Source organism: Aphelocoma coerulescens, chromosome 5 (assembly GCF_041296385.1).
Source record: "Aphelocoma coerulescens isolate FSJ_1873_10779 chromosome 5, UR_Acoe_1.0, whole genome shotgun sequence".
Classification (NCBI taxonomy): Eukaryota; Metazoa; Chordata; class Aves; order Passeriformes; family Corvidae; genus Aphelocoma; species Aphelocoma coerulescens.
The window spans coordinates 64,858,267-64,885,087 of NC_091019.1; the positions used below are offsets into that span (position 1 = coordinate 64,858,267).

Here is a 26,821-nt window from a genome sequence, read left to right on the forward strand (position 1 = left end):
AAAATTCCCTGTTCCACCTCTTCCATGAGGCCGAGGCTCCTGGCAGAACCTGGAGCTGTGGAATACAATACAGAGAGCAGGTGCCCCCTGAACAGGGTCAGAGTAGCTGTCAAGGAGACAGAGGAACCTGGTACTTTTACCTTCCCACAGCTGTTGGCTCATCTCCTGCCCAAGAGACCACTGCATTAATTTGATCTAAGCACTCCTTTTCTGCCTTCTTGCTGTTTCATGCTGTCATGATCTTTGGAGATTTTGATTCTTCTATTGTTGAAAAACCTGCCAACTATAATGCAAGGAATTCAGCTTCAGCACCTGACATAGATTGTTTCTGCCAACACTGAAGAACAGCATTAATAGGCCACAGATTAGACATGATAGAAATAAACCCCTTTGCTCCCAGGTGAGAGAACTCTGTGAAGGAGAAAAGGCACAGCTGCTTCAGCACATCTGGCTCCTCAATGGCATCTCTGTCACTGGGATGGCAAAATCTGTTGCCAAAAGCTCGGGGAAGTAAAAGCTGCTGTGAGAGAAGAACGGTTCTCCAGAAAAGGAGATTAAAAAAAAGGAATAAATACTCTCCCATGGGAGAGGGTCACCTGTGGGGTCCTTTGGCATTCTCTGCTGGTCACTGAGTGTGCTTCACTAGGAAACGGGCAGTATTTTATTGGTACTGCCCTATCACAGGTGGTAAAAACAACAGCAGAATAAAGGAAATTGCCAGGAGATCCAGGGATATGAAGTGAAGGGCAGCTGCTTCCATTCAGGAAAGGTCATTGGCTTCTAATAGTTATGGTGGAAAGGTCAGTTGAGTGGTAATTAAAATCAAAGCAAGAGAGGGAGTAGGAATCAAAATGGGAAATCTCTGCACAGCAGGACAAGCCTGCAGTGTACCTGCAGCCTGAGTATCTCACAGCTGGTGCTTTCCCTTCCAAGGTGTGTGAAGAGATGGCTTGCACAGGGCTGGGAGTTTGCTAAGGAGATCCCATGGCTTGGCAGGGTGTCTGGGAGTAATACGGAGGAGAGCTGTAGTTTGTTCTAGAGGAGCTGGAAGAGGAATCATAGGGTGGTTTGGGTTGGAAGGGACCTTAAATACTATCCAGTTCCACCCCTGCCATGGGCAGGGACACCTGCCACTAGCCCAGGTTTCTCCAAGCCCTGTCCAATCTGGCCTGGAACACTTCTGGGGATGGAAGCTGGGGCAGTCGCTGTCTGTGTGTGACAGAGTGTGTGAGTATGCCTGTGCCTACTGTTCCATGGCTTATGGGATTGATTGGAATACAAGCTGGCTCCCCCAAGCTCCTCACCTGCTCCTCACTGGTGAAGTTCCTGCAACTTCCTTTTGGTGCAACTTGTTTAGGTGCGGGTGAGGGGGGGAAGCCAAGCACAGGCAGGTGAGATTCTGATACGGTGCCATGGAGAGGCAGAATGGATACTAAACAGCCTTGAGAGGGAGGGCTGGTGGGGCTATGGGAAGGACATGAGGTGCTCCTTGGGTGTAAGAGTGGTTGGAATTTGTTCAGCTGCGCTCCTGTATGGCAGGGGTGAGGATTTAAGGTGGGCCTCACCCCTTGGAACAAAACTGAAGATGTGGCAGGTGGGTCATCCCCTGCACTTGTTAGTTGGCACAGTTGTGTTGATGCCTTTTCCTGGTCTTAAAATCAAGAGTCAAACACGGTTAGAAGGGAAAAAGGGATTTTACCTTGGTATTTATTTTAAGGATCCTTAGGTGCACACATCCAGGTCGAATGCACCTCAGTGCCCACTGCAATGCCCACCCCCAAAAGATCTGGTATAACATTATAGGTCTTACTAATTAGCAGATCTATCACAGATTCCCCAATGAGAGGCTCGAATGAGCCCCCCTCCCCAAGGAGCCTTCCCCTGGATGGTTCTATCTTGGTTTACAGAATGTGTTCTGGAGAGGACCTTGGGCTCTGGGGCACACTGATCCCCAGCTATGAAGCTTCTAAAATGTTGAGTCTCCTAGCTGAACAAATAAGTCTAAGAATGTAGGCAAAAAACATTAAGAATACAGAAGTTGTAAAAAGGTATAAAAGGGGTTTAAAAGAAAAGGCAAAAATCATCATGGCATCAGTGTCAGCTGCAGTTTTGGTGATGTACTACAAGGTCTAAAAAACTTAAGCTCAGCTTCCTGTGGGAAAGCCTGCACAGAGGGGCTTATAAATGCTGGAGAGCTTGGATTTGGCTTCTACACATGTAACTCCAGTTTGGTTACATTCTCTGCAGGGGCTTCCCTTAGGGCAGGTAACTGCTTCTCTCTGGCAGCAAAGGAAGAGCTGTGGAGATGATGTCATTTGTTCCCACCTCCTCCAGAAGGGAACTGAGCCCAGGGAATTGGTCGTGGGTGCTGAGCTGACCTTGAGGCTGGTCTGAGCACACAGTTTAAATTATAACTACTGGGGAAGAGAGAATTTTTCTGGGATCTGAGAGGCAGCTCTGGTGTTCTTGAAGAGCAGCCTTGAACTGCCAGACATGCAGGTGTATAGGTTCCTACAGCATAGCAGGGAAAAGGAATTGTAGTTCTAAAAATACGTATCTGGGATCAACATCTTGGGGAATTGGCATCCTCTCTTGAGCTGCAGAGTAAGGGAGTGGACTGGCTTGGTTTGTTCCGTGTTCAAGGCATTAGAAATGTCAATTCTAGAATTTTTTTAATAAATACAGTTCTAAATACAGTGCCTGGCTTTAGCTTTTAATTTTTCCAATTAATACACATTTGTATCTGGCAGGTTTGGATATTGAAAGGTTGAGCATAAGGCCGAGCAGTTGCATACCTGAAGTTTTTTATTAACACCGAATTTTCATTTTGTGGGAAGCAGCAAAGGGTGAAATACTAAACAGTGAATATTCTCTAGTGGTGGTTTGGACACTGCTGGCATGTCATCGACCTGTTGGGGCGAGTCCACAGGAGGCCACCAAGTTGATCAGAGAGATAGAGCACCTCTGCTGTGACAAAAGACTGACAGAATTGGGATTGTTCAGCCTGGAGAAGAGAAGGCTTCCAGCACCTGAAAGGAGCCTACAAGAAAGACGGAGAGAGAATATTTACAGGGGCCTGGAGTACCAGGACAAGGGGGAATGGCTTCAAACTGAAAGAGTAGGTTTAGATTGAATACCTGAAAGAAATTTTTGACTCTGAGGGGGGTAAGGCCCTGGCACAGATTATCCAGAGAAGCTGTGGCTGCCCCATCCCTGGAAGTGTTTAAAGCCAGGTTAGACAGGGCTTGGAGCAACCTGGGATAGTGGAAGATGTTTCTGCCTAGGGCAGGGGGATTGGAACCAGATGATCTTTAAGGTCCCTTTAAACCCAAACCATTCTGGGATTCCATGATTCTAAGTTCACATCATTGTAAACTTGGGCACTGTTCCCCTCCCAGGTCTTGTAGGCTTTTTTCCCTATCTGCTGTTCCTTTGGGTGCTGTTAAGATGCTATGATCCTGCGTGGATAATGGACTGTCTGATGCTGTGTGTATGGGCAGCATCCTGGGCAGCCTCGCTGAGGTCTGTCTAACCTCCCTGTCTTTTCTCTAGCCATGAAGTGAAGGGGATGACTTCAATGCATTTGCATAGATGTGGTTAATCAGAGTGGCCCATTGTGTCCCACTGCAGGGGGATCGTCTCCTCCAGACTGTCCTGTCATGTTTCATTCTTTCAAGGACTGCAAACACACTCTGGGTTAGCCCTGTTCACCTCTGGAGCAGTGTGAGGTGTCTCCTACAGAACGTGATGGAGCTCAGCTGAAACTCCCCTGACAGCTCTCACAGCTCCTCAGCAGGGGACAGAGGGGAGACAGGAGCAATTATCATCCAGAGGGACTCTGAATGCAGAACAGATGTAAACACTGGGAAAACAGCACGTCTGTCTTTCACGGCAAATTTACTCCTGGGATGGGAAGTCCCATACAGGCCTTTTGAAAGGCACACACTGTTACCCCGTTCCTGCTGTTCTGTGCCATGAGCCCCATGAATGGAGCTCCTCTTCCCTTTCCTGCAGCCCTCAGCTCAGCAATTAATATAATGCACCCTTGAAATCCTTGTGCCAAACAGCAGCTGGTGTTGTCACCTCGTTTCTGGGGAAAACTGGAAGACAGCAGAAGAAAATGGGGCAGAAAACATTCAGTTGAAAGGGAAAGGGGCACCAGCCATCTTGTACTTTCACTGAGCTTTAGAGGATGGAACTGGAGCAAAAATCAGGGGTCATTGTCCCCATGGAGCTGAAGAAGGAACAAGAGAGATCTAGCATTTCTTTAAAATAATGTCTAATTTTAAATATCTACTGTTGGAAAATGCTGCTTGATAATTGGAAGGAGAACATGCCCGCCTTGCTCACAACTGCAGTCTGCCTGGCCATCTGCTCTGCCAGCAACAAATCCTGGATTGATCTGTGAGTGTGATTAATTCTGCAAGGACGGCGGGATCAAGGGATCAGCCAGAGACAATATTTATACCCTACCTCCAACTGTGAATGTGCAATTGTTTGGTTCAGGAGTACAAAACAAATTGTATAGCTGTATTACTGAGAGAATAGAAAAACAGAAGCATCCACTCAACAGCCCTTCTTTCCCTGGATGGCCCCATTCCAGGGTCTGTAAGTACAGTTTAATATAAGCCCACGTTCCCTGTCTGGGAGGTGAACAAAGCCATTCTCATCTACAGAAAACTTCTGCATCTTTAGTGCTGCTGCCTCATTCCTGTGGTTTAGTCCTAAAATCTTGGAGGTACTGGCTCTGTGCCCTCATCCACACGGCCTGTGGATGTGGAGTGTGAGGCAGCCACTCCACCCAGCTCCCCGTGCCTGAGGTTGCTGGTGGGAGATCTGGTGTGGACACAGGGACCGAGCGGAGCTGGGCTTTAAATATCAAGAACAACCAGTGGGGTGGATTTCTAGCACTGGTACAGCTTTGAGCTGATTTGATAATACAGATGTAGCTGGAGAGATCAAAAGCAAGATTTGTGAAGGAATTTAGATGTGGATGGAGGCTTTTGAAATCCAATTTAGTGTGATTCAAGTGTGTAAATACACATTGGGCCTGAAGATGCCCTACTCAGGGCCACAAGGAATGTCTGTGGGAGAACAGGAACACCAAAGTCAGAGCCCTCCACAGCTTATTTTTTTCTGATACAAAGCTGAAGTTATGTGTATCTTGCCTCCTTTTGGGCAGAAACAATAAGGATGTTAATCACTGGAAGTGTTCCAGGCCAGGCTGGACGGGGCTTGGAGCAACCTGGGACAGTGGAAGGTGTCCCTGCCCATGGCAGGGGGTGGAACTGGATGATTTTGAGGTTCCTTCCAACCCATGCCATTCTGTGATTCTGGGATTCTAAGAGCTAAGGACTAAGGGTGACATTTTTGGAGTCACCACTGCTACAGCTAGGCTAATGCAGAATGTTTTGGAAAATCCCTCTCTTTGTTGATGAGCAGCCAAATCCTGAAATGAATTAAAATTAAAAAAAAAAAAAAATACAACCCTTTTTCTGTCCACACACTGTTATCATACTCAGAATTGTGTGGACAGCCATTAACTGGAGCACTACCCAGCATGAGAAAAACAAACCCTGTTATTATGAGGACAGGGTGAGTATTCAGTATTTAGCCTATTAAATGAAAACTGTTGCCATCTGACCATGAATGTTGGAGGGATTGAGGCCACGGGGGGATTCTGTAACGAGTCGTGGTGAGATGCCTGGCAGAGCCTGTGTTTTGAAATTGGATTTTAAATGTGATTGTTTCTCTTGAGACTGGCTTTCATGTGCAATGGAATTTATAATGTTAATTTGTTTATGTGATCACTACTAAATGGGAGAGCCTAAGCAAGGATTCTGGAGGTGAGTTAATTAGTGCAACAGGAAAGGGTATTTGCTGGTGTGGAAGGGGAGTTGGGGCACTTACAAGTGCAGGGATCTGTTCATGCTGCTGATCAAAGACTGAACCAATGTCTGTTAGTGGATGAAGGAGGTAAGTGGGTGAGTTCTGTGCTCTTGCTGCTCCTGATGTGTATTTACAGGTGTGCAGGAATGTGACCTTGGCTGGACTCTGTTACAGATACTCAGACAGTCTCTGCTAAATTCACAGAATCACAGGATGGTTTGGTTTGGAAAGGTCCTTAAAGATAATCTCATTCCACCCCTTGCCATGGCAGGGACACCTTCCACTATCCCAGGTTTCTCCAAGCCCCATCCAGCCTGGCCTTGGACACTTCCAGGATCCAGGGGCAGCCACACCTTCTCTGTGCCAGGGCTTCACCACCCTCACAGGAAGGATTTCTTCCCAATATCCCATCTAACCCTGCCCTCTATCAATATGAAGCCATTCCTCCTTGTCCTGTCCCTGCCTGTATAAAAAGTCCCTCCTCCTCCTTTTTATGAGCCCCTTAAACTGTAGATAAATATTCAGTTTTCCTTTCCTGAAAACCCAGTAAGCCAAGTCTATTAAAGTCAGCGGGATTTTTATTGCCAAGTTCAACTGTATTAGATTTCTCCTTGATATCTATAACTGAAATGACAGTTTTTAATGTCGAAGGATGTGGTTAACCTGTGCATTTCTACCGTGATAATTCAAAGAAATTGCTCCATAATCTTTCCTCACAGCTCTCTGCCAAAATCTTCCTCATGAACAGCCTGTAACACACTGAATTATGACTGATTATATGGATGTTTTCCAATAAGGACAAGTACTTGAGAGGGATTTAAGATGAAGTGAACAGACACTGACATTTTCCCTGGGGATTCCAATCAGGATTAAACTCGGTGTGTCCAGACTAACGGGAAAGTGCATTAAGAGCTGTGGGCCATCTCCAGAGCTCCTCTGTGCCTTCCTGACATTGTTTACAAAGTTTAATCAGAGAAAATACCCAGTCATTGTTTGATTTGAGATCCCAAATGAATGTGAAATAAGAATTAATTAGACTCTTTTTCTACAGACTTTGCTTTTCACTTCCTTTTGTGTTATCTTAAAAAAACCAATCTATGATACAAGAAACCAATCCTATGATACAACAAATCTCTGTTGTGCAAGATTACAGCTGCTTCTGCATTTCCTGACAGGGTAATTGCAGTTGAATGGTATGCCAGCACCCGAGGGAATAAAATGCTGCATTCCTTGAGGCAGAACCGGGATTAATTGCAAATGCAGGTATGTGGCTGACACACCTTTTTACTTCTGATACTGCACATCCCTGTTGCACAACATTTTGATGTACAAGAAATCATCAAATACAGAAGTATCTACCTTGAATGGATCAAACTGCAGTGGAAAACCAGCATTCCCCAGCCCCAAGGTATGAGAGGATCTCTGCACCCATCCTCTGTTTCTCTACCTCCCACAGCTCTTCTAATGCAAACTGGCCTCCTGGATGGCTTTGGAAAAGCCTGAACCAGAGAGTTTGAATGCTGGATGTCAGGTTTTCCAGCACAGTCAGTCCAATGGCTGTGGGAATAAGTGTGCCTGTGCAGCTCAAGGGTACTCCAAGTAAGAAATAAACAATTTGCTAATAAATAAGGCTAAAGAAGCACCAAGTTATATGAAGAAAGCTAAGTTATTGCAGAGGAATTGCAGAAATTGTTGTTTCTGGCTCCTCAGGAGCGAGGGATAAGGAGTGGTTGGGAGGTGGCTGTGATGCACTGCCAGGGCCTCTCTTCCTAACCACATCCTGTCAGCCTGAGCTGGAAGGAAACCACAACAGGCTCAGCCTTTACTGATGTTCTCACTGCCCAGTGTCATCTTGTCTATCCCTCTTGCAAAGCGATGGGAAGGCTCCTGGGACAGAGCTGGGAATGGCTCAGAGCAGCTGCCTGGGCTGCAGTACCCACCCCACACTCTCCTGGCCTTGTGTTGTCTTACCTTCTAATTAACCTCAGAATCAGACACTGGTTTGGGTTGGAAGAGTCTTCAAACCCCATCTTGTTCCAACACCCTGCCATGGGCAGGGACACCCTCCACTAGAACAGGTTGTGCAGGGCTCATCTTCACTAAAATTTATTTTAAAATCTGTTTTCTGGGTTTCACATCAAAGTTTCATGGGATATAATGACACCACAGTGGTTTTATTGGGAGTAGTTTGTGGACGAGATGAGTGATTTTATACTGAAACATCAGCTTTATCTTTGCAACGGCTGATTTCCTAAAGACTGCTCATTTGCTACAGTTTTTCCTGTATTTTGGTGAAGGAAATAAAGTTTCTGCTCATCTCTCATTGTGACACTCCATTAATTGTGTATAAAGCTTTCCAGCAGATAACACCGGAAAATATTATTTCATTTGGCAGCTGTTGGTTTTATGGAAATCATCCCTCACTCTGCTCCAGAGGAAATGATTGCAGCAGTGTCACCCCGGCTTGCCTTTACTGCATGGTGTCACTGCTTAAACTGAAACAACTTTTACGTGACCCTTTGGAAGGAGAGTGGGGTGATCTTCTCCTCAAACTCTTTTCTCATCTTGCTGTTTTATTTGGGCAGGCTCCAAGTTGTATCGATTTGGGATTGTATGACCAGCCCTCCCTTCCCCTGGGCACACACAGCACAGCCTTCTCCAGCATTTCTTCCTAAATTTGCCATTTCCCTTTTCTACAGATGTAGCTTGTGCTGACCAGGGAATCTCACATGGTCAGGTAGGGATAGGACATGGGGGAATGGATGTAAACTAAAAGAGGGAAGACTTAGATGAGGTATTAAGAAGAAATTCTTCCTGCGGAGAGTGGTAAGGCCCTGGCATGAGTTGCAGAGAAAAGCTGTGGCTGCCCCATCCCTGGAAGTGTTCAAGGCCAGGTTGGACAGGTCTAGTGGAAGGTGTACCTGCCCATGGCACTGGGTTGAAAACCGATTGTTTTTAAGTTCCTTTTCAACACAAACTTCTGGAAAAGCTGTCAGTCCATGACTTGGACAGGTTCACTCTAGGCTGGGTTAAGAACTGGCTGGATGGCTGGGCCCAAACCGTGGTGGGGAATGGTGCTGCACATTGGTGGTGTCCCCCAGGGATCAGTGCTGGGCCCAGTCGTGTTTAATGTCTTTATTGATGATCTGGATGAGGGGACTGAGTCTGCCATTAGCAAATGCGTGGACAGCGCCACATTGTGTGGGAGTATGGATCTGCTACAGGGCATGAAGGCCATGAAGAAGGACCTGGACAGGATGGGCTTAGACCAACAGTCTTATTCAAAGTTGAGTAAGAACAAGTGTCAGGTCCTGCACTTGGGTCTCAACAACCCCATGGAGCACTCCAGGCTGGGGCAAAGGGTCTGGAAAGTGGGAAAGGACCAGGGGGTGCTGGTTGACAGCGGCTGATCATGAGCTGGGGTGTGCCCAGGTGGGCAAGAGGCCAATGGCACTTGGCCTGTGTCAGCAATAGTGTGGCAGCAGGATCAGGGTAGTGCTTGTTCCTGTGAGCTGGGCACTGGTGAGGCCACCAAGTGCTGTGTCCAGTTCTGGGCTCCTCAGTTCAGGAAGGACATTGAGAGGCTGGAGTGTGTCCAGGGAAGGGAATGGAGCTGGGGAAGGGTCTGGAGCACCAGGAGTGGCTGAGGGAGCTGGGAGGGGGCTCAGCCTGGAGAAAAGGAGGCTCGGGGGGAACCTTCTGGCTCTGCACAAGTCCCTGGGGGCAGCCAGGGGTTCGGGCTCTGCTCGCAGGGAGCAAGGGACAGGACAAGGGGAGATGGCCTCAGATTGCATCAGGGGAGGTTTGGACTGGTGTTACGGAAATTTTGTCCATGGAAATGGCGGTCAGTCATTGGGAAAAGGTTGCCCAGGGAGGTGGTGGAGTCCCCATCCCCCGAGGTGTTCGAGCAATGGCTGGACGTGACACTCAGCGCTCTGGTCTATTGACAAGGCGGTGACAGTCACACGTTGGGAGTCAATGATCTTGGAAGTCTTCTCCAAACTAAATGACCCCGTGATTCTGTGATTCCACGATTCTACGCCAACCCCCTCTCACACGGCGCTCCGTTTAGCGCGATCGCGCTTCCTCCTCCCACCCTTCAACGTGAAAAACGCGGGTTTTGGTCCCATCCCCTCACACCCTCACCAAATGGCGGCGGCGGGCGGGGCCGGCAGGGGGCGCTGCGGGCGCGGCCATGGCGGCTGCGCGGCGGCTGCTGAGGCGCCCGGCAGCCCCCGCGCGGCCCCGCCGCCATGGCCTTCACGTTCGCCGCCTTCTGCTACATGTTGGCGCTGCTGCTCACGGCCGCCCTCATCTTCTTCGCCATCTGGCATGTGAGTACGGGCACCGCGGAGCGGAGGACCGCCCGGGGAAGGGCCCCGGAGAGCCGCCAGGGCGTCCCCGGACAGCCGCCGAGGGAGCGGGGGAACCGCATCCGGAACCGCCCTCGGAGCGCGGATCGGCCTCTCTGCGGATAAAATGGGTTTTTGTATGCGGGCATGGAGTGGTAGGACAAGGGGCAGTGGCTTCCCGCTGACAGAAGACAGGGTTAGATGGGATATTGGGAAGAAATTCTTCCTTGTGAGGGTGGTGAACCCTGGCACAGATTGCCCAGAGAAGCTGTGGCTGCCCCATCCCTGGAAGTGTTCCAGGTCAGATTGGATGGGGCTTGGAGAAACCTGGGACAGTGGAAGGTGTCCCTGCCCATGGCAGGGAGTTGGAATTGGATGGTCTTTAAGGTCCCTTCCAGCCGAAGCCATTCCATGATTCTGTGATTTGCTCCTCGAGCCTGGCACAGGGAGAGCAGCCAACAGGACCCTGCCTGAGATGAGGTGCTCTGAGGGAGGATGTGATGCTTGGCAGGACATTTGTTGTGTTACAAGTGCCTTTTGTACTTCATGCTGCATCTTTGTCTTTATTTTTATGTCAAGATAAAGACCGGTGTACATATTTCGGGTTTTTTTAATGGATGCATCTTTTGGAGATATACCCTGCTCTAGGTGATCCTGCTTTGGCAGGGAGGTTGGACTGGAGGGTCTCCAGAGGTCCCTTCCAGTCCTAACAGTTCTGTGGGCTCAGCATTTACTTTGACAATGGGGAAAAGTATCTGTCGGCTTTCAAGCTTGCTATTGCTTTTTCTGGATTAAGGAACCCCATGCCAGGTTCCTGCTGGTCACCAAGAGAGTCCTGAGTGAGGTTTGGGGTCTGCACAGCGAGGGGGGTTGAAAACTGATGAAGGGATGTAGGAAATTCATTGTGGGTGGGGAGATAAAAAATTGGAGAGTAGTCAGAGGTTTTTGAATATCTGAAGAATCTTCTGTTTTGTATCTGTAAAACCTGTTTCACACTGTCTTACCTGTGAGTTTACGAAGGCAGAACTTAGGTGAAATGTTACTGAGAACAAAGGTAGCAGTTCTGTGCCAAAATGCTACTTTTTATTAATAAAATACACAATTGCTCCTGGGGAATCAAAACTCTTTCATTTTTTCCCTCTAGATTATAGCATTTGATGAACTGAAGACTGATTACAAGAACCCCATAGACCAATGTAATACACTCAATCCTGTAAGTAGCACACTGAAAGTTTTGTTTTGCTAAATAAATATGTGTAAAGTACTTATTTTTGGTGGTATCTTGATGCAATCAGCCTGGGCAATAGAATTGCATCTGGGTTGAGAAGCCCTTGCTGGTGGTAGAGGTTCTAGGGAAATTCTTTGTCTGATTCTTTACTTTCAAGTTGAATATTCTGACTGTTATTAATCTGATGGTGATCTTGTCAGCTGTCATACTAACATTCTTTCAATCTGCTTTCCACATTTTCGGCACAAAGACAGTTGAAAAGGTCAAAAAGATTAAAAGAGTCAAAATTGCATTAAAGGTGTGTACTGCTTTTCAGTTTCATGTTTTTGAACTTCCCTTTCATTTTGTTAGGAACATTTGTAATACTATTTAGCTGTTTTGTTTAGTCTGCCTGTTCATCTGCTCGTTATTTGTTCGTTGGGGTTTACAACAACCTCATGGATTTCCATATTTTGTGCCAAACCAATTCTGCTTGCTTACCCAGCAACATGGGGAAAACTGTTACATGCCTGTTGGTGTCAAAAAATAACTTCAGGCAGAAATAATTTGTGTTTTTCAGGACAGATTTACTGAATTCAGATTAGAGGAGAATACCTGGGGTTTTTTTAAGCATTGACCAAGTCAATTCTGATTCTTTTTTGAGGATTTAGGTGAGTGGAAGGTGATAGCTGATATCCTCACTTCTCTGTTCTGTGTTCCAGGATCAGGGGTGTGTCCCAGTGTCCTCTCTCAGATGCAACTCGGACACTCCTTGGCTTAGGAAACGAATTTGAGGCAAACTATTTGCCTGCATCTCTTACAGGCCAGCAGCATCAGGGAGGCTTGTTAAAGAGCACAGAGGTTGATCCTGCAGCATTTTGTGCATTTCTTGTGGCTTTTCCTTTGTGTGTGCCCAGGCTGAGGGAGGATGCAGGGGCAGCACAGTGGCGTGGCCTGAACTGTAGCTTTAGCGTGTTTTAAGTAAAATATGCAACAAAAAATGGATTTACTGTAATTGGCACGGGGGTGGGGGAGAAGGAGTGTGTAGATATACAGCACACAAATGCAAGTGAGTATTTCAGTGTGAGGAGGGGTGGGGAGGAGGAGAGGAGGTTTGCTGCTAGGAGAGCTGTGCATCTAACAGTTTCCCTTGCTTGGTCTGTTCCAGTCATCTCTGCTGCAGTGTGGGAGAGGCCAACTCTCATTACATCGATGCATTATGACCTTACTGCAACCTTTGTAGTGCAAAAATGTGCATGTTTAACCTGCTGCCCACGTGCATGGAGTGTCCTTTACATGGCAGCTTTGTGATCTGAAAGTCTGAAATAACTTCATATTTGCTGTTCCTGTGGAAGCAGATTAGTCCCCACAAGTGAAGTTGAGGCTCTTGAGGGGATCTGGTACATGATGCTGGACAAACATGCAGGTGTGTTGTTTTCCTGTACAAAGAACCAAAGATCCTGGTAGGAGTTGAGGCACCTCAGTGGAAAGATTAGCCTAAAATAGTAACTCCTTAGTACACTGCTGATTCCTTCTCTTCTCTGCTCCTGTTATAGTCGTGTCTTTTCTCAGCAACCAGATCCATCCTCCCTCACTTCTGTGATAAATATGGTAGGGTCTGATGTAATTCATTTTTCTTTAGGACAGGCAGGGAGGATCAAGTGGGGGAGACTGGAAAGAGGCAGGTATTCTGGTGTGGGAGTAGGGTATAATAAACAAGAGAAAAGAAAAATGTATTTTGAGATGTGTAGGTAAATAAATACAGATTTTTCAGGCCTGGTGAAACTGTCTGAGCAGGCTGCCAAATGCACTGTATGGTGGACAGGGTGGTTGTTGTTCTGCTATAGATAATTGCCATGTGTAAATGGTAAGTATGCAAAGAAGGATCTGGATGAAAATATTTACTTGAAACATTTTCTGTGCTGAATTTTGGTGGTGTTGATGCAAGTTTGCTTTGTTTGATATTCTTCATTTAGAGAATTAGAATATTGTAGCAAAGTAGGTGGTGAGTGTGTTTGTTGATAGCTTTTAGATTTCTAGAAAGATATTTTGGGGTTTTAAGAAGAAAAAAATTAGAAACCACTGAAACTTTGATGTAATGATCCAATGCAATGTTAATCATATTGCACAAAAAAAGAGGGCAGAGTATGTTGTATGTGTACATGCACACACACGTAGACAATTTAAACCTCTGGGTATAAAATGGGATGTTTTCCACGAGGAGAAGTTTTACTGGGCCTGAGTTTAGAAGGCAGAACCTTTACAGATCTGCTGCTTCTGCTCTGGAGCTAGGCTGGGAGAGCTGGGGGTGCTCACCTGGAGAAGAGAAGGATCCAGGGAGAGCTCAGAGCCCCCTTGCAGGGCCTAAAGGGGCTCCAGGAGAGCTGCAGAGGGACTGGGGACAAGGGATGGAGGGACAGGACAAGGAGAAATGGCTTCCCACTGCCAGAAGGCAGGGATGGATTAGATATTGGGAAGAAATTCTTCATAATGAGGGTGGGGAGGCCCTGGCACAGGGTGCCCAGAGCAGCTGTGGCTGCCCCTGGATCCTTGGAAGTGTCCCAGGCCAGGTTGGAGGAGGCTTGGAGCAACCTGGGACAGTGGAAGGTGTGGAACTGGATGGGCTTTAAGGTCCCTCCCAACTCAAACCAGTCTGATTTGTTTGATGCTTTCTGAACCTGGTGATAAAACAGCAAATAGCAATGCTTTGGGGTGACTTGTAGAAACTTAACTCCTGTGTTGGGTGTGAGATTTTGCAGCTCTTTGCATGTGTTTACTCTCTGTACCTCTCCATGTTGTTCCTATTAACAACACTAATACACGCAGCATTCCATGCTTCCTGTGATCCATAGTACCTTGATACTGAGCTCTGTGGGCTTCTGCTGGAAGCATGATGCTGTAAAGCATGCACAGTGGGAACCTGTGAGGGAAAACTGCCCGATTCCCCCCAAACTGTCCGTGCAGAGCAGCTCCTCTGTGCAGACCTGTGTGTGTGACCACGTCACCGTTGGTTTGGTTGGGTAAAGCTCTGCCTGGGGTGTTACATTTTGGGAATAATTCGACTTTGAAAAGTTCTGGATCTGTGAAGACCAAAACAAAGCTGTAAAACAGGAAAACACAAACATCTTTTTGCCTATAAACTGTTCTGCAGAGCATGTTTTCTGCTGATATTTCTCTGTTGCATGAGCAGAAATATCTCAGTGATCTCTTCTGAGTGTCACGCATAAAGCGTGGAATCTGTTAATTTAATAGAAGCAATGAAAAAATACTGATCTGAGCATTTAATCTTTTAAATTTTTCTCCTTGGTTCATGCATATCATGTGAAAACAGCAAGGCACATAGTGCTGGCTGCTGCTTTCACATTCCACAGTCTTGTTCTTGTTAGTGTTGGTTTTAAATAATATTTTTAAGCAATCGCTCACCTCCAAAGTAGCTGAAATGCCACGTTTTGCTCTGTGTAATCGAAACTTCTAACCCATCTTTTTCTTTTCCAGCTTGTACTTCCAGAGTACCTCATCCATGCATTCTTCTGTGTCATGTTTCTCTGTGCAGCTGAGTGGCTCACACTGGGTCTCAATATGCCCTTGTTGGCTTATCATATTTGGAGGTAATTTTGGCAAGTCTGTTATGCTCAGTGAACTGTTACTCATTCTCTGTTGCTGTGTTCTGTCCAGTGTTCTGTGTCTTGGGAAAACACAGATGCTTTCTGGGAAAGTTTAGGTCATGGCTGTACAATAAGAACCATCACCTGGCTTTCTCGGGTGTCTCTGTTTTTTATTCCCTTGTGCTGTGCAAGAATTGAGTTGTGTTGTGTGCGTTAAAGTCGCTGACGTGTCAGAGGTGCACTGAGACAATTCCCAGTGTGGAATGCCAGTGGAAGTGGCGATTCCATCTCCTGTGTAAGACATTACATTTCTCTGTAAAGGGTGTTGTTACTCCTTGTCTCATTCTGGTATTCCATGGTGGGTGGGGGGCAGGACCCACGTTTCCCATGGCTGTCCCCCCACACCTGCCTGTGCCTCGTTCCAGGTACATGAGCAGACCTGTGATGAGTGGCCCAGGGCTCTACGATCCTACGACCATCATGAATGCAGATATTTTAGCTTATTGCCAGAAAGAAGGATGGTGCAAATTAGCATTCTACCTTCTATCTTTTTTTTACTACTTATATGGGTAAGTTTTCCTCTTCAGTCTGAACTTTTGGCTCAGTGCAGCAGAGAAATACTGTCCATAGGAATATGTTCCTTCCAGTGCTGGAAGGGAGCCTAGGAGAGCTGGAGTGAGACTTTGGACAAGAATGTATAGTGATAGGACACGTGGGAATGGCTTCCCAGTGCCAGAGGGCAGGGTCAGATGGGATATTGGGAAGGAATTCTTCCCTGTGAGAGGGGTAAGGCCCTGGCACAGATTGCCCGGAGAAGCTGTGGCTGCCCCTGGATCCCTGGAAGTGTTCCAGGCTGGGTTGGAGAGGGCTTGGAGCAACCTGGCCTAGGCAGAGGTCTCCCTGCCCATTGCAGGGGTTGGAATGAGATGATCTATAAGGTCCTTCCAACCCAAAACATGCTGGGAGTCTGTATGATCATCTGCAGTGCCAGCTTTCCTGAAAAAGAATCCACATTTGCCACTGATTCTGCTTTAAAACACAAATCCTAATTTGGTCAGAATTACTATTTCGAATCTTTGTTCCATGACTGTAGACAGAAAAGCTCCAAGCTTTTCTTCTGTTAAGCATAGTACAATAAAATAAAATAAATTCTTGTTTTTATTAAGAAGCTGAAACATTGTTTTCAGAGAAAAGTATTTGATGTAAATGTGATTTTGTTGAAGTCAAAAGTAGAAGTCATTGTGTCACATCTTCAGTCACAATCCATATATCTCAAATGGACTTGTTCCTTATAACATACACTGTTATAATATGTAACACTAATCAAAATGATGCATCTTAATATTTTTATTTTCTTTTGCAGCATGATTTATGTTCTGGTGAGCTCTTAAGAAGACATTCAGCAAGCTTTGTTCCAGTTAAGTGCATGCAAAAGCCACAAAAACCACAGATTCTTTACAGCAAGAACCTCCGACCAAGATTAAATCCGGAACCTGATGTTTGCAATTGAGTTAGAAAACAATGACTCCCCTATTTTTAAAATATTTCCACATTTTATACTTGTGGAAAGACTGTTTTCTTATATTTTACTGGGACGCTGAAATTAATGAATTATGTGTAAATTAATATAAAGATGACTGGGGTTTGAAAAGTTTTGACTTTGCACTCCTTAAGGAACAGCCATAACCTTCGAGTAGGTGTTGGTTACTACTAGCCTTAGTACTCTAGGGATTCGCTGTAGGATGGGCTTTGTAGTGGCTCACTTGGACTTGTGTATCCCACTCTTTACATCAGCCCTAGCTCCAAGAGCTTGGGAAGGACTGGAATGCTGTGTGTTTTGCCCGTAGGTGATGTTGGTCTTAGGATATTAATTCATGGACACAAATGCAAAAAATAGTTCTATTTTGGTTTATTTTTTTTTCTGTCTGGTTAATCTTTCCCTGTATGTGCATGGTCCAGAGCCTTCTGTATCTTCTCCAAACATTACCCCTGCTTTAATCTCGAGCCTGTGTTATTGTGGTAGGAGAAGCTGAATTGTCCATGAAGGAATGAATTTAAATGATTTTTTAAAATGTCTGTGCTGTCTGATTAACAAATGCACAAACCTCCAAAGTTTATCGAGTCCAATGATGAAAACACTCGTGGGTTTAAGAATAGTAAATACTACAGATTTTTCAAAGCAGAAAGTGAGATTGTGAAACTGCCCCGCTGTTCCTTAGTGCAATAAATGATAATAAAAAACAAATCTCAAATTCAGCAACACTTCTTTTTATCTGGTGCCTTTTGTTTTGTTTTTAAATTCAGTAGATCCTCGCTGTGTTCATCAGTCGTTTTACAGTGGATAATTGCATTCCCTTTAAAAATAGAACATGGAATTAAGTTACCTCTAGAAAAGGGAAGCTCTGATTTCCTGCTTTTTTTCATGAAGTTAAATAGCAGACAGGGCAGGGGAGGATGTTTCAGATAAATATTGCATTGTAAATTGTGACTGTGAACAGCTGCTTAATTTACGAGTAATAATTAGGAATCTTTTTCATTTACCTGTGCTGGAGAACAATGCAGAGTTTCCCTGTTCTAGTAAAACTTTTTTTTTTGCATAAACTGTGTATTTGTTCACTTTGGGTCTCTTGGGGGCTGGAAGCAATAAAAGTTGTGTGAATGGCTGCACTGGGTTCCACCAGAAATTCAGATATTCCAACACTGGTGTGTTGGGCAGTGGCATTGGCTGAGGAAAGGAGTATGAAGCAGGGCAGGTGTTGAGTATCTGCCTGAAGAGTGAGAAATTCGGAAATTTGTGTGTTACAGATGTCCTGAGTGGGCTTTGGCATTTTAAAAAGCTCTGAATGGCTTTTCTGTCATCAGTTCAGTTCCTTTTTGAGCACTTTTATAGCCTGGTCGGAAAGGTCACAGAATCCCAGAACAGTTTGGGTTGGAAGGGACATGAAAGCCCATCTCATTCCACCCCTGCCATGGGCAGAGACACCTTCCACTGTCCCAGGCTGCTCCAAGCTGTGTCCAGCCTGGCCTGGAACACTTCCAGGAATGGGGTAGCCACAGCTTCTCTGGGCAATCCTGAGACAATGAGTTCTGCAATGGAATTGCTGTGTGTAAAAAATAGTTATTTTAACAGTTCTGCCAGACTTCACTTAGTGACCCTCAATTCTTATTTTTTAGGACATGGTGAAAATGTCCCCCTTTCCACCTTACTTGTGCTGGGTATGAATGAAGAGACTTTACTCGTGGCATCTGTCAAAGTGGATGTCTGTTTGATCTCTGGGTGGAAATCCTTCCCTAGCTTTGGGACTCTCCTTTCTCCTCCACAACTTTTCCCTTTTCTAGGCTATTATGACACAAAGTTTGGGTTCCCAGAGGATGTAGAGTGGCAGTTTCTAGTTTTTTTAAATATACTGGGGGTAAGAGAATTCAGACTGTGATAACTTCAAATTCTCTTTCCTAAGTAATAATAGTTCTGACAGCTTATTGTTTTGTACATATTTTTTTTTCTCATGTTTCCTTGCATTTATTGAGCATTTCCCATGCCCTTACTGCTCAAGCCTTCAGCATTCCATGATGATTTTTTTCCTCATGCAATCATAATTTTTAGCTTTTCACAGAAGAATCTTGAAAGACTTTTTTGGAAACTCACATATATTGTTCCTGTTGGATCATTTTTATTTTTCTGCTGCTTGGCTCCTCCAGAGATACAAGAGATGACTTCAGCCTGTGGAAGTAAAACTCATTAAACCTTTCTTATGTTTGTATATTTATTAATCTATTATGGAAACGAGACTGGCTGCTTGTAGCCCTGGCTCTCCTGACTTCTAAAGAAATCTCATTCCCTTGGCATTTGGGCTGGTCTGAGCCAAATTTCACACTGGAATAAACAACGCAGGCCTGACAGCCCAACTGACAGCTGCTCCTGCAGCCCCTCCAGCTTTGCTCAGGAAGATTTACCAACGTGTTTGCACTGTCCTGCTGCTGACCAGCTTTAGCTGAACGTGGGGTGCAGATGAGTATTCCCAGCTGCCCAGTGGTGTGGATAACACCATCCATGTCCAGCAGAGTCAGCCTCATGTCCCATTAATGTTGGAGTAACCCTTGTGTGATGCCTTGCTGGAGTATCAGGCCTTTGGAATTCAAAATGTGGAGCATTGTTTTTGGAGTTTCAGGAGGCAAAAAGTTATGGAGAAAATAAAGAACATTTCTCTTGCCCTCAGCAAGCTTCCTGCTGAGTCGTGATAAATATTTAATATCTGAAAACCATTAGGTGCAGGGATTAAGTACTGAAGCACATTTGGTGCAGGGTATCTGCTGTAAATGATTCTATGCTGTGGAAACTGGAAAAGTCCCTGTTGTCTGCCAAAGGGCAGGGAAGGGAATGGCAGCAAGCACTAATTAATCTGCAGAAATCACCTTGTGCTCAAGTGTCTGGGTTCAAGCATGTTAAAAGATAAATTCTGAAGTTCACAAAGCAGGGACTTGTTCAACTCCACCCCCCTGGTGCTGTGTGGAGTCTCATGTCCCAGCTTTTGACTTGAGAAGGTCCCGAACTTTATCAAAAACCAGGAGCCGTTTCATCGTCCTTTTGTGAATGGATACAGTGAAACAGGAGGGCTGGGGACTGGTAGAGGACTGTTGGTGTGAGATCCTCCCAGTGCACAGCTGATGGATTGTTTACTCTCAGTGGTGGCAGCAGGCAGAAGGGCTGTGCCAGCTCACCCACGCAGCTGCAGCAGTGTCTTCCTGCCACAGTCACCTACAACCCCCCTGCTGGCTTTGTCACAGAGTCTTGGTACAACACCTCCTGCTTTTGGAATGGAGACTCCTTCCTAAAGATCCCTCAACACATTGAGCAGAACCGTGACATTCTAGAATGAGTTGTTATGAGCTCGTCAGGGGTGAGCGCTCCAGCTTGACTTGACTTTGCTTTACAGCAGAGCTGAGGGTGTGAGGGTGTTTTTAAACAGCTCCAGAGATACAAGTTTTATCCAGCTCCGTTATCCCAGCAGGACTCTTCTATGTTATTACATGGAAAACCAGCCCATCAGGTGTGCAGGGCACCAGCAGAACAGCAATGGACACAAACACACTTGTACACATTTTTCAGGCAGTGATTATTAAAGTCACCAAAGAAGAAGATGCCACATATCTTCTAGGATTTCCTTCCCCATCCCAATACTTTACACATGGATTTGGAAGGGAGCAGCTGTGTCACACAGGCAGTAGCACTGGGGAAAGGTCAGGAGTGAGGTGTCTTGTCCAGTTTTCCACAGAGACACACAGATGCCCATGGCAGGATCAGCTACCGTGATGCTGATCTCAGCACCGGGTCCTTTGTTGCCAGGTGTGCAGCCAGGTTCTCCCGGAAGTCATGGAGGAAATTGTACTGCTGGAAAAGCACAACCAGGTCTGCAGTGAGTGCTCTGTACTCACAGAAGAGGCAGCACCTGTCTTAAAAAGTCGTTTGACACCCCAGGATGTAAACTGCACCCTCTGGTCCATTTGTTCTTCGTGTGCTAACTGTACATCCTTTGGGATTTTTCACTGTCAGACACAGATTTCATGGATCTTGACTTGGATCCTGTGGTTCCCTGTAACGGCCATGAGTGATGTCTTTCCCCAAGGCAATGCAAAACATGGTCCTTAGAGGTGGGAGGTGTCAGAATTCAAAGCTGCTTTATTTTGAATAATGGAATCATTTAGGTTGGAAAATCCTTTTAAGATCTTTGAGTCCAACCATTCCCCCAGCACTCCAAGGCCACCATTACCCCATGTCCCCAAGTGCATCCATATGGTTTTTAAATCCATCCAGGGATGGGGACTCCACCACTGCCCTGGACAGCTGTGCCAGGGCTGGACAACACTTCCAGTAAAAAAAATTTCCCTATTATCCAACTTAAACCTTTTCTGGTGCAACTTGAGGCCTTTTCCCCTCATTCTGTCACTAGTTCCCTGGGAGGAGTTGCTCCTGAAAGCAGGAAACAGCTCAAACCCCAGAGAGCAGCTGTTGGAAAGACAGAGGGATCTCTCTGGGAAGTGAAGGAGGGGATTGGCCAAGCTCTCGCTGGTGTTTGGACCTGTCTATCACCTGCTGCAGCCCCATTACCTTGATGGTCTGTATGGCCCCTGATCCTCTCAGGTTCCTGAGGCTCTCTATCACCTGCTGAGGTGCCAGGGTGTCTGAAAGCTGGAGCAGGAGACAGGCAGCCACTGTAAGGGAAAATATTTACACCTGGATGCTGCTGAGCACCTCTGACTGTGCACAGCCACAGGTTTGTCCCATGAAAACCACCCTGGCAAAACTATCCAGGTCCCAGATCTATTGGATCTCTTGCAGAATCCTATTTCTGGGCACTGGCCCATCTGCCTGCTGCTCCTGCCTAAGCCTATGGGCTTTGGAAATAGGTGAAAACCCTCCCACTGTTTTCCCCCTGCGTTCCCAGCAGCATCTGGGATGCAATTCCTAGGCTTTTCAGGAATGAGTGCCAGTACACCCAGTTAATTCCCCTTTGTGTCTTCTGGCAATATCACCACCCCTTCCTTCTGGGCACACACAGTAACTAATGCTCCTGAAAGCTTTAAGGGGGAACACTGAGATGAAGAGAGATACAGAAGAATTGGTTCATCTCCTTTCTATTAACCAGGCTGCTCTTGGTAGTGGCAGCTTGCATTGCATCCACAGTGAACCTTCCAGCAGAATGTGGCTCCATGGGTTTGTGGGATGGGTTAGTCAGGCAGGGAGACAAGTGCTTACCGACACATGAGCGTCCGAGGCCACCATAACAGCTGGGAGAGAAGAAAACATCTGGTTGTAACGAGCTGTAGCAAACTGCAGCACCCAGGGACTCCCCAGCACATAAATTTATGGACACAGTTCTTGCCGTAACATAATCAAGAGGAGCAGTGGTACAAGAAAGTCAGAACAAGAATTTCTCCATATTTTCTATATTCTATTTCAATACCTACAGGGATATCTTCTATTTATTCTTTGGACCTTCTGTGTATTTCCATGAAAACTTCAATTTGAAAGTTCCCCTTCATTCCTGGTAATAGTCCCAAAGGCACAGGAGGACAGGAAAGAGCACGAGGATGGACAATCTCAAATTTCTTTACATCCTACTCCAGATTAAGGGTTTGAGGATAGTTGTGAGGAGAGCAGCAGGGTTCTGTGTCAGCAGGAAGACCAAGGACTCAGTGGATGTCTGTATAGGAAGCTGTCAGTGGCATCACTCAGGGAACGTGGAATTTGGAAAGCTCTTCCCCTTTATTCTGAGCTCAGCTAAATAAATTCCTTTAAACCCGTTAATGGGATTTAGGAATGAATTTTGCACTGCTGGAACCCACTGAGTCCCTGATAAATAGTCCAGGGGCATATTACAGAATCATAGAGTAGTTTGGGTTGGAAGGGACCTTAGAGTCACTTCACTCCACCCCCTGCCATGGGCAGGGACACCTTCCACTGGATCAGGTTGTTCCAAGCCCCATCCAGCCTGGCCTGGAACACTTCCAGGGATGGGGCAGGCACAGTCTCTGACAAAAGGCTCCCAACTCATTCTGTACACCTGATACCCAGGTAGGCTGGGGGCAAGGAGCCCTGTGGTGCCACTCAAAACACACTTTAAAACTCTTGCTGGACAGAGCAAGGGGAAATGGGACATTCTAATCTTGAAACAGGACATTCTGGTATTTCAAAGGAAGAATTCTCTCAAACAGGTGCAGGAGGAAGAACAAGCACACTTCACAGCAGGAACTAACCCTAGAGAATGCAACTGCCATTTCACATTGTCCTGTTTCCCCTGCTCATAGATCTGGAGAGAAGCTGGCATCCTTTACAGGAATGTGGGGTGATGATGGGGAAGCAGCCAGAACCTACTGTATCATTGTTTTCTGCTTATTTTCCAGGCAGCTTCTGAGCTCCTCCAGGATCTTGCAGCAGGTGGCAATGTCAGGAGCATTCCCATCAGGAATGGGATAGTGGTGCACGCAGATCCCGTGCTGTTGGTATGTGTCGATCAGGTTTGGTACTCGGTATTTTGAGAGTTCTCCTCTGGTACAAAGCACAAAGATATCCTGGATCCCACAGTTCTTTAGTTCTCCTGCCAACAGATTAAGACACTTGCAAATAAACAAAAGCCTATCAAGCTTAAGGATAAACAGATAAGCACCTTGGTACTGAGTCTCTTGTTTAATCTTTGGGGCTAAGACAACAGGAGTGAGCAATTTTCGTTTGAGCCTTATTTCCTTCCCCTGAGTCTCTCCCACATTTCCATTCAGGTAATCCAGGAGAGGAATTTTCTCAGTCCAGAGGGAATCCTGAGAGAAGTCTCACTGGAGAACATACCAGCAGTCAGGACAGCCTGCTAAGTATGTTTCTGTCTCATCTCCAGTTAAAATCACAGAATCCCAGGATGGTTTGGGTTGGAAGGGTCCTTAAAGCCCATCTTGTTCCACCCCCTGCCATGGGCAGGGACACCTTCCACCATCCCAGGTTGCTCCAAGCCCTGTCCAGCCTGGCCTTGGACACTTCCTGGGATCCAGGGGCAGCCACAGCTTCTCTGTGCCAGGGACTCCCCACCCTCACAGCCAGGAATTTCTTCCTAAGCTTGACTTATCCAAACACTGTGGGGATTTGCTATTAGTCTCTGCTCTTTAGTGCTTACAGCTGAATACTCAGCACAAATCTTTACGTAATTCCATCTTTTCTATCCCAATTTCACTTTTCTCTGGGAAGAAGGAAGACTATGAGTTTGTAATTCATCTTGGTCCCAGCTGCTCTGAAGATGCCTCATGAGTACTGTACAGCTCCAGCCTGGAAGCATCCTGACTATTTATTCCATATTCAGAGAGAAGCTGCAGAGGAAGTGGAACTGCACATTTAAAAGGGATCTCCAGTCATGATGAGGACTCTGACAGGATATTTCCTGCAGCTGCATGCTGTTCTTGCCCTTGACACAAAGAAGACTCACCTATATCTTTCTGAAGATTTCTTCTGACATCCTTAAACCTGCAACCTGAAACAAGTTATGAACAACAATTACCACTCCAGGTAAGTGACAATTATGGGATGGCTGCTGCAGCTGAAGAACGGAGTACAGGCAGCCTCCCCCCAAAACCAAAGTAAGCAACAAAGCCACAGCCTGAATAAAACACAGTTCTTGTTTTTTCAAGTAGATCCCTGGTGCAGAAGACAGTTTAGACACCATTATCTGCTTAATACCGTAATGTAATAGGATTAAAGAAAGAAATCTGCCCAAGGTTTTAAGATGCTTTGTGTTTTCCAGATGAAAAGTTTTGGATATTTTAAATCAGGATACAGCATAAACCATCGCCCCACAAAACACAAAAATCATCCTACAAATAAAAGGGTTGGATAAAGATCGTTTAAGAGTTGAGTGGAGAATCACCATGGCTGCAGTTTTGGTAGTTAAAAATGCAGTCAAAGCTGATATGTTTACTTTTATAACATTTAAAAATGTGATCTTGCATTAAGGTATTCTCTAGATTAGCTTTGGTGTTTCCAAAACACGTATTTCAGTGGTAGATTACAAAAGAAGTCACCCACAACACAGAATTTTGGGGTACAAGGTATTCCTCCTCTTCAGCTTTCAAATATGCCTGCAAATTTCAGTGAATGCTTCTTACCTGGAAGGGAACATAAACCCAGGAACTCTGAAGAGTAGAGAGGAGACAAAGACAGCCTAACAGAGAATAAAAAGTAAAATAAATAAAAATCAGAAGGGAAGATTTTAATTATTTAAATATATAAATATCTTTAGAGGAGGTATCAAAAGGATAGAGCCAGACCCTTTCACAAGTGTCTGGTGGGAGGATGAGGAACAACAAGCACAAACTGAAACATAGGAAGTGAAGATGAGGAAAAATGTTACTTTGAGGATGACAAAATCACAGAATGGTTTGGGTTGGAGGGGACCTTAAATCCCATCTCATTCCAGTCCCCTACCATGGGCAGGGACACCTTCCACTAGCCCAGGCTGCTCGGAGGCCCATCCAACCAGGCCTTGGACACTTCCAGGGATCCAGGGGCAGCCACAGCTTCTCTGGGCACCCTGTGCCAGGGCCTGCCCACCCTGTGGGTACAGAGCCGAGGCCTGGAACCGGCTGCCCAGCGAGCTCGTGGAGTTTCCTTCCCCGGAAACATTGAAAACCCACCTGGATGTGATCCTCGGCATTCTGCTGTGGGTGAGCCTGCTGAGGCAGGGCCTTGGACTAGCTGGTCTCCAGAGGCCCCTTCCACCCCCAGCCACATCCACTGACGAGTCCCCAGCACAACTTCAATCCCTTTTCATGGGCACCACCGGGCCACCCCCACTCTGGAAGGCCACCAGAGCCCGTCTCGGGTTTCCTTCGCGAAGAGAAAACCCTCTTGTTGCTCAGGAGGGGAATTTAATAGTTTCCTGAGGGAAAGGTCCCCGCGAGTGTCGCCTCACCAGGAAATGTGGAGCGGACTCGGTTCCTCCTCGGCGGCCTCATCATCTGAGGAGGCGAAGCCGTCGTCTGGCGCCGCGGCGGGCTGCGGGGAGCGCAGGGGGCTCACCGTGGGGCCGGGAGCCTCGGCAGGACCGGGGTCCGGACCGCGGCCCCTCAGCGGTTTCACCATGGCGCCGCTCTCCGCCGCCGCCCGTTCGAATTAGCCCCGCCCACCTGCCCGCCGCCCAATGGGAAGCTGCGACTCAGAGGGTGCGCGGAAAGCCAAGCGGGCCTTCCCCAGGGCGTCATGAGAGAAACGCTCTGATTGGTGAGCGACCAGGGGGCGGGATTTAACCGACGCGGCGGCTGCGGCGATCTCTGCGCTGATTGGCTGGGGCGGGGAGGCGGGAGGGGGCGGAGCTCCGTGAGGGCTCCGGGGAGGGGCGCGGGCGGATCCCCCGCCCCTAATTCCCTTTTAAATCCCTTTGGGGGTGTGTTCATAACTATCCCGTTCCTGATAGTCCCACTGCGTCTTAAAAGTGACAGGGCAAGGGGGAATGAATTCGCAAAGATAGAAGGCATGGTTAAATGGGATATTGGCAAGCAAACTCTTCCCTGTGAGGGTGCTGAGGCCCTGGCACTGGCCCTTCTCTGAGGTTGCCCAGAGAAGCTGTGGCTGCCCCATCCCTGGCAATGCTCCAAGATCAGCTTGGATGGGGCTTGGAGCAACCTGGTCTAGTGGAAGGTGCCTGCTGATGGCATAGGGTGGAACTAGATGGGCTTTAAATTCCCTTTCAACCCAAAACATCCTGCAATTCCATGATAAAACATGGGAGATGGATGTGAGCCTTCACTCACAGCACACGCAAGGGCAGGGATGATCTTGAGCGGGTGCCTTGTGGAGGTTTTGGGTGGTCAGTTCTATGTGCAGAGAACATAGGACTTTCTAACAGTAGAAAATGAGCTCTTTCTGCTCTTTTAAACCATGAACTTAATGTCAAATATTCTTGTCATGGTACTGCTTTCAATCGTACTGTAAAAATAGTTTTTTGAGGCTCTTGCATGGAGTTTTTATCTGAAGTTAGCTAGCATGAAGGATGGCTCCAGGGAGGAAAAAATATTTTTGGCTCCCTCTTTTTAAGAGCTGAGCTGTTGCCTATGCTTAGGGCATTCCAATAAATCTCTTTTTGCAGAATTTCTGGTCTATTCTGTGAGTAACTCTGGCCATTAATTAAGAGGAAGAAATAAGTAAATTAACAGTGTGGGATTTTGTTTTTTTAAAGTTATATTAAGGCATTTCTACAGCCCGTGTTCAGACATAGAGCTGTGTTGTGAAGGAG

General features: G+C 46.5%; 2 protein-coding genes across 2 annotated transcripts; one reads left to right on the forward strand and one right to left on the reverse strand.

Moving 5' to 3' along the window:
* Positions 1-10,083: 10,083 nt before the first annotated feature.
* On the forward strand, positions 10,084-17,654 carry CNIH1 (cornichon family member 1). The gene is made up of 5 exons (XM_069018614.1): positions 10,084-10,223; positions 11,386-11,454; positions 14,944-15,056; positions 15,479-15,622; positions 16,417-17,654. Exons 1-5 carry the CDS (start codon positions 10,143-10,145, stop codon positions 16,442-16,444), a joined length of 435 nt encoding a protein of 144 aa, XP_068874715.1. The 5' UTR covers positions 10,084-10,142; the 3' UTR covers positions 16,445-17,654.
* A 1,128-nt stretch (positions 17,655-18,782) lies between these two features.
* On the reverse strand, positions 18,783-25,695 carry CDKN3 (cyclin dependent kinase inhibitor 3). Its single transcript, XM_069018615.1, has 7 exons — positions 25,502-25,695; positions 24,696-24,751; positions 24,020-24,064; positions 22,927-23,149; positions 21,808-21,839; positions 21,160-21,263; positions 18,783-20,442 (listed from the first exon to the last, which is right to left on the reverse strand). Exons 1-7 carry the CDS (start codon positions 25,669-25,671, stop codon positions 20,356-20,358), a joined length of 717 nt encoding a protein of 238 aa, XP_068874716.1. The 5' UTR covers positions 25,672-25,695; the 3' UTR covers positions 18,783-20,355.
* Positions 25,696-26,821: the final 1,126 nt, after the last annotated feature.

What these genes read in the sequence shown, in the direction of transcription:
- CNIH1 (XM_069018614.1), top strand. Translation starts at nt 10,143, where the DNA reads ATGGCCTTCACGTTCGCCGCCTTCTGCTACATGTTGGCGCTGCTGCTC. An exon ending in TCTTCTTCGCCATCTGGCAT is followed by an intron (nt 10,224 to 11,385) that starts GTGAGTACGGGC and finishes TTTTCCCTCTAG; the next exon opens with ATTATAGCATTTGATGAACT. An exon ending in AATGTAATACACTCAATCCT is followed by an intron (nt 11,455 to 14,943) that starts GTAAGTAGCACA and finishes TTTCTTTTCCAG; the next exon opens with CTTGTACTTCCAGAGTACCT.
- CDKN3 (XM_069018615.1), bottom strand. Translation starts at nt 25,671, where the DNA reads ATGGTGAAACCGCTGAGGGGCCGCGGTCCGGACCCCGGTCCTGCCGAG. An exon ending in GGGTTTATGTTCCCTTCCAG is followed by an intron (nt 24,065 to 24,695) that starts GTAAGAAGCATT and finishes AACTTGTTTCAG; the next exon opens with GTTGCAGGTTTAAGGATGTC. An exon ending in GGGCCATACAGACCATCAAG is followed by an intron (nt 20,443 to 21,159) that starts GTAATGGGGCTG and finishes GTGCTTTTCCAG; the next exon opens with CAGTACAATTTCCTCCATGA.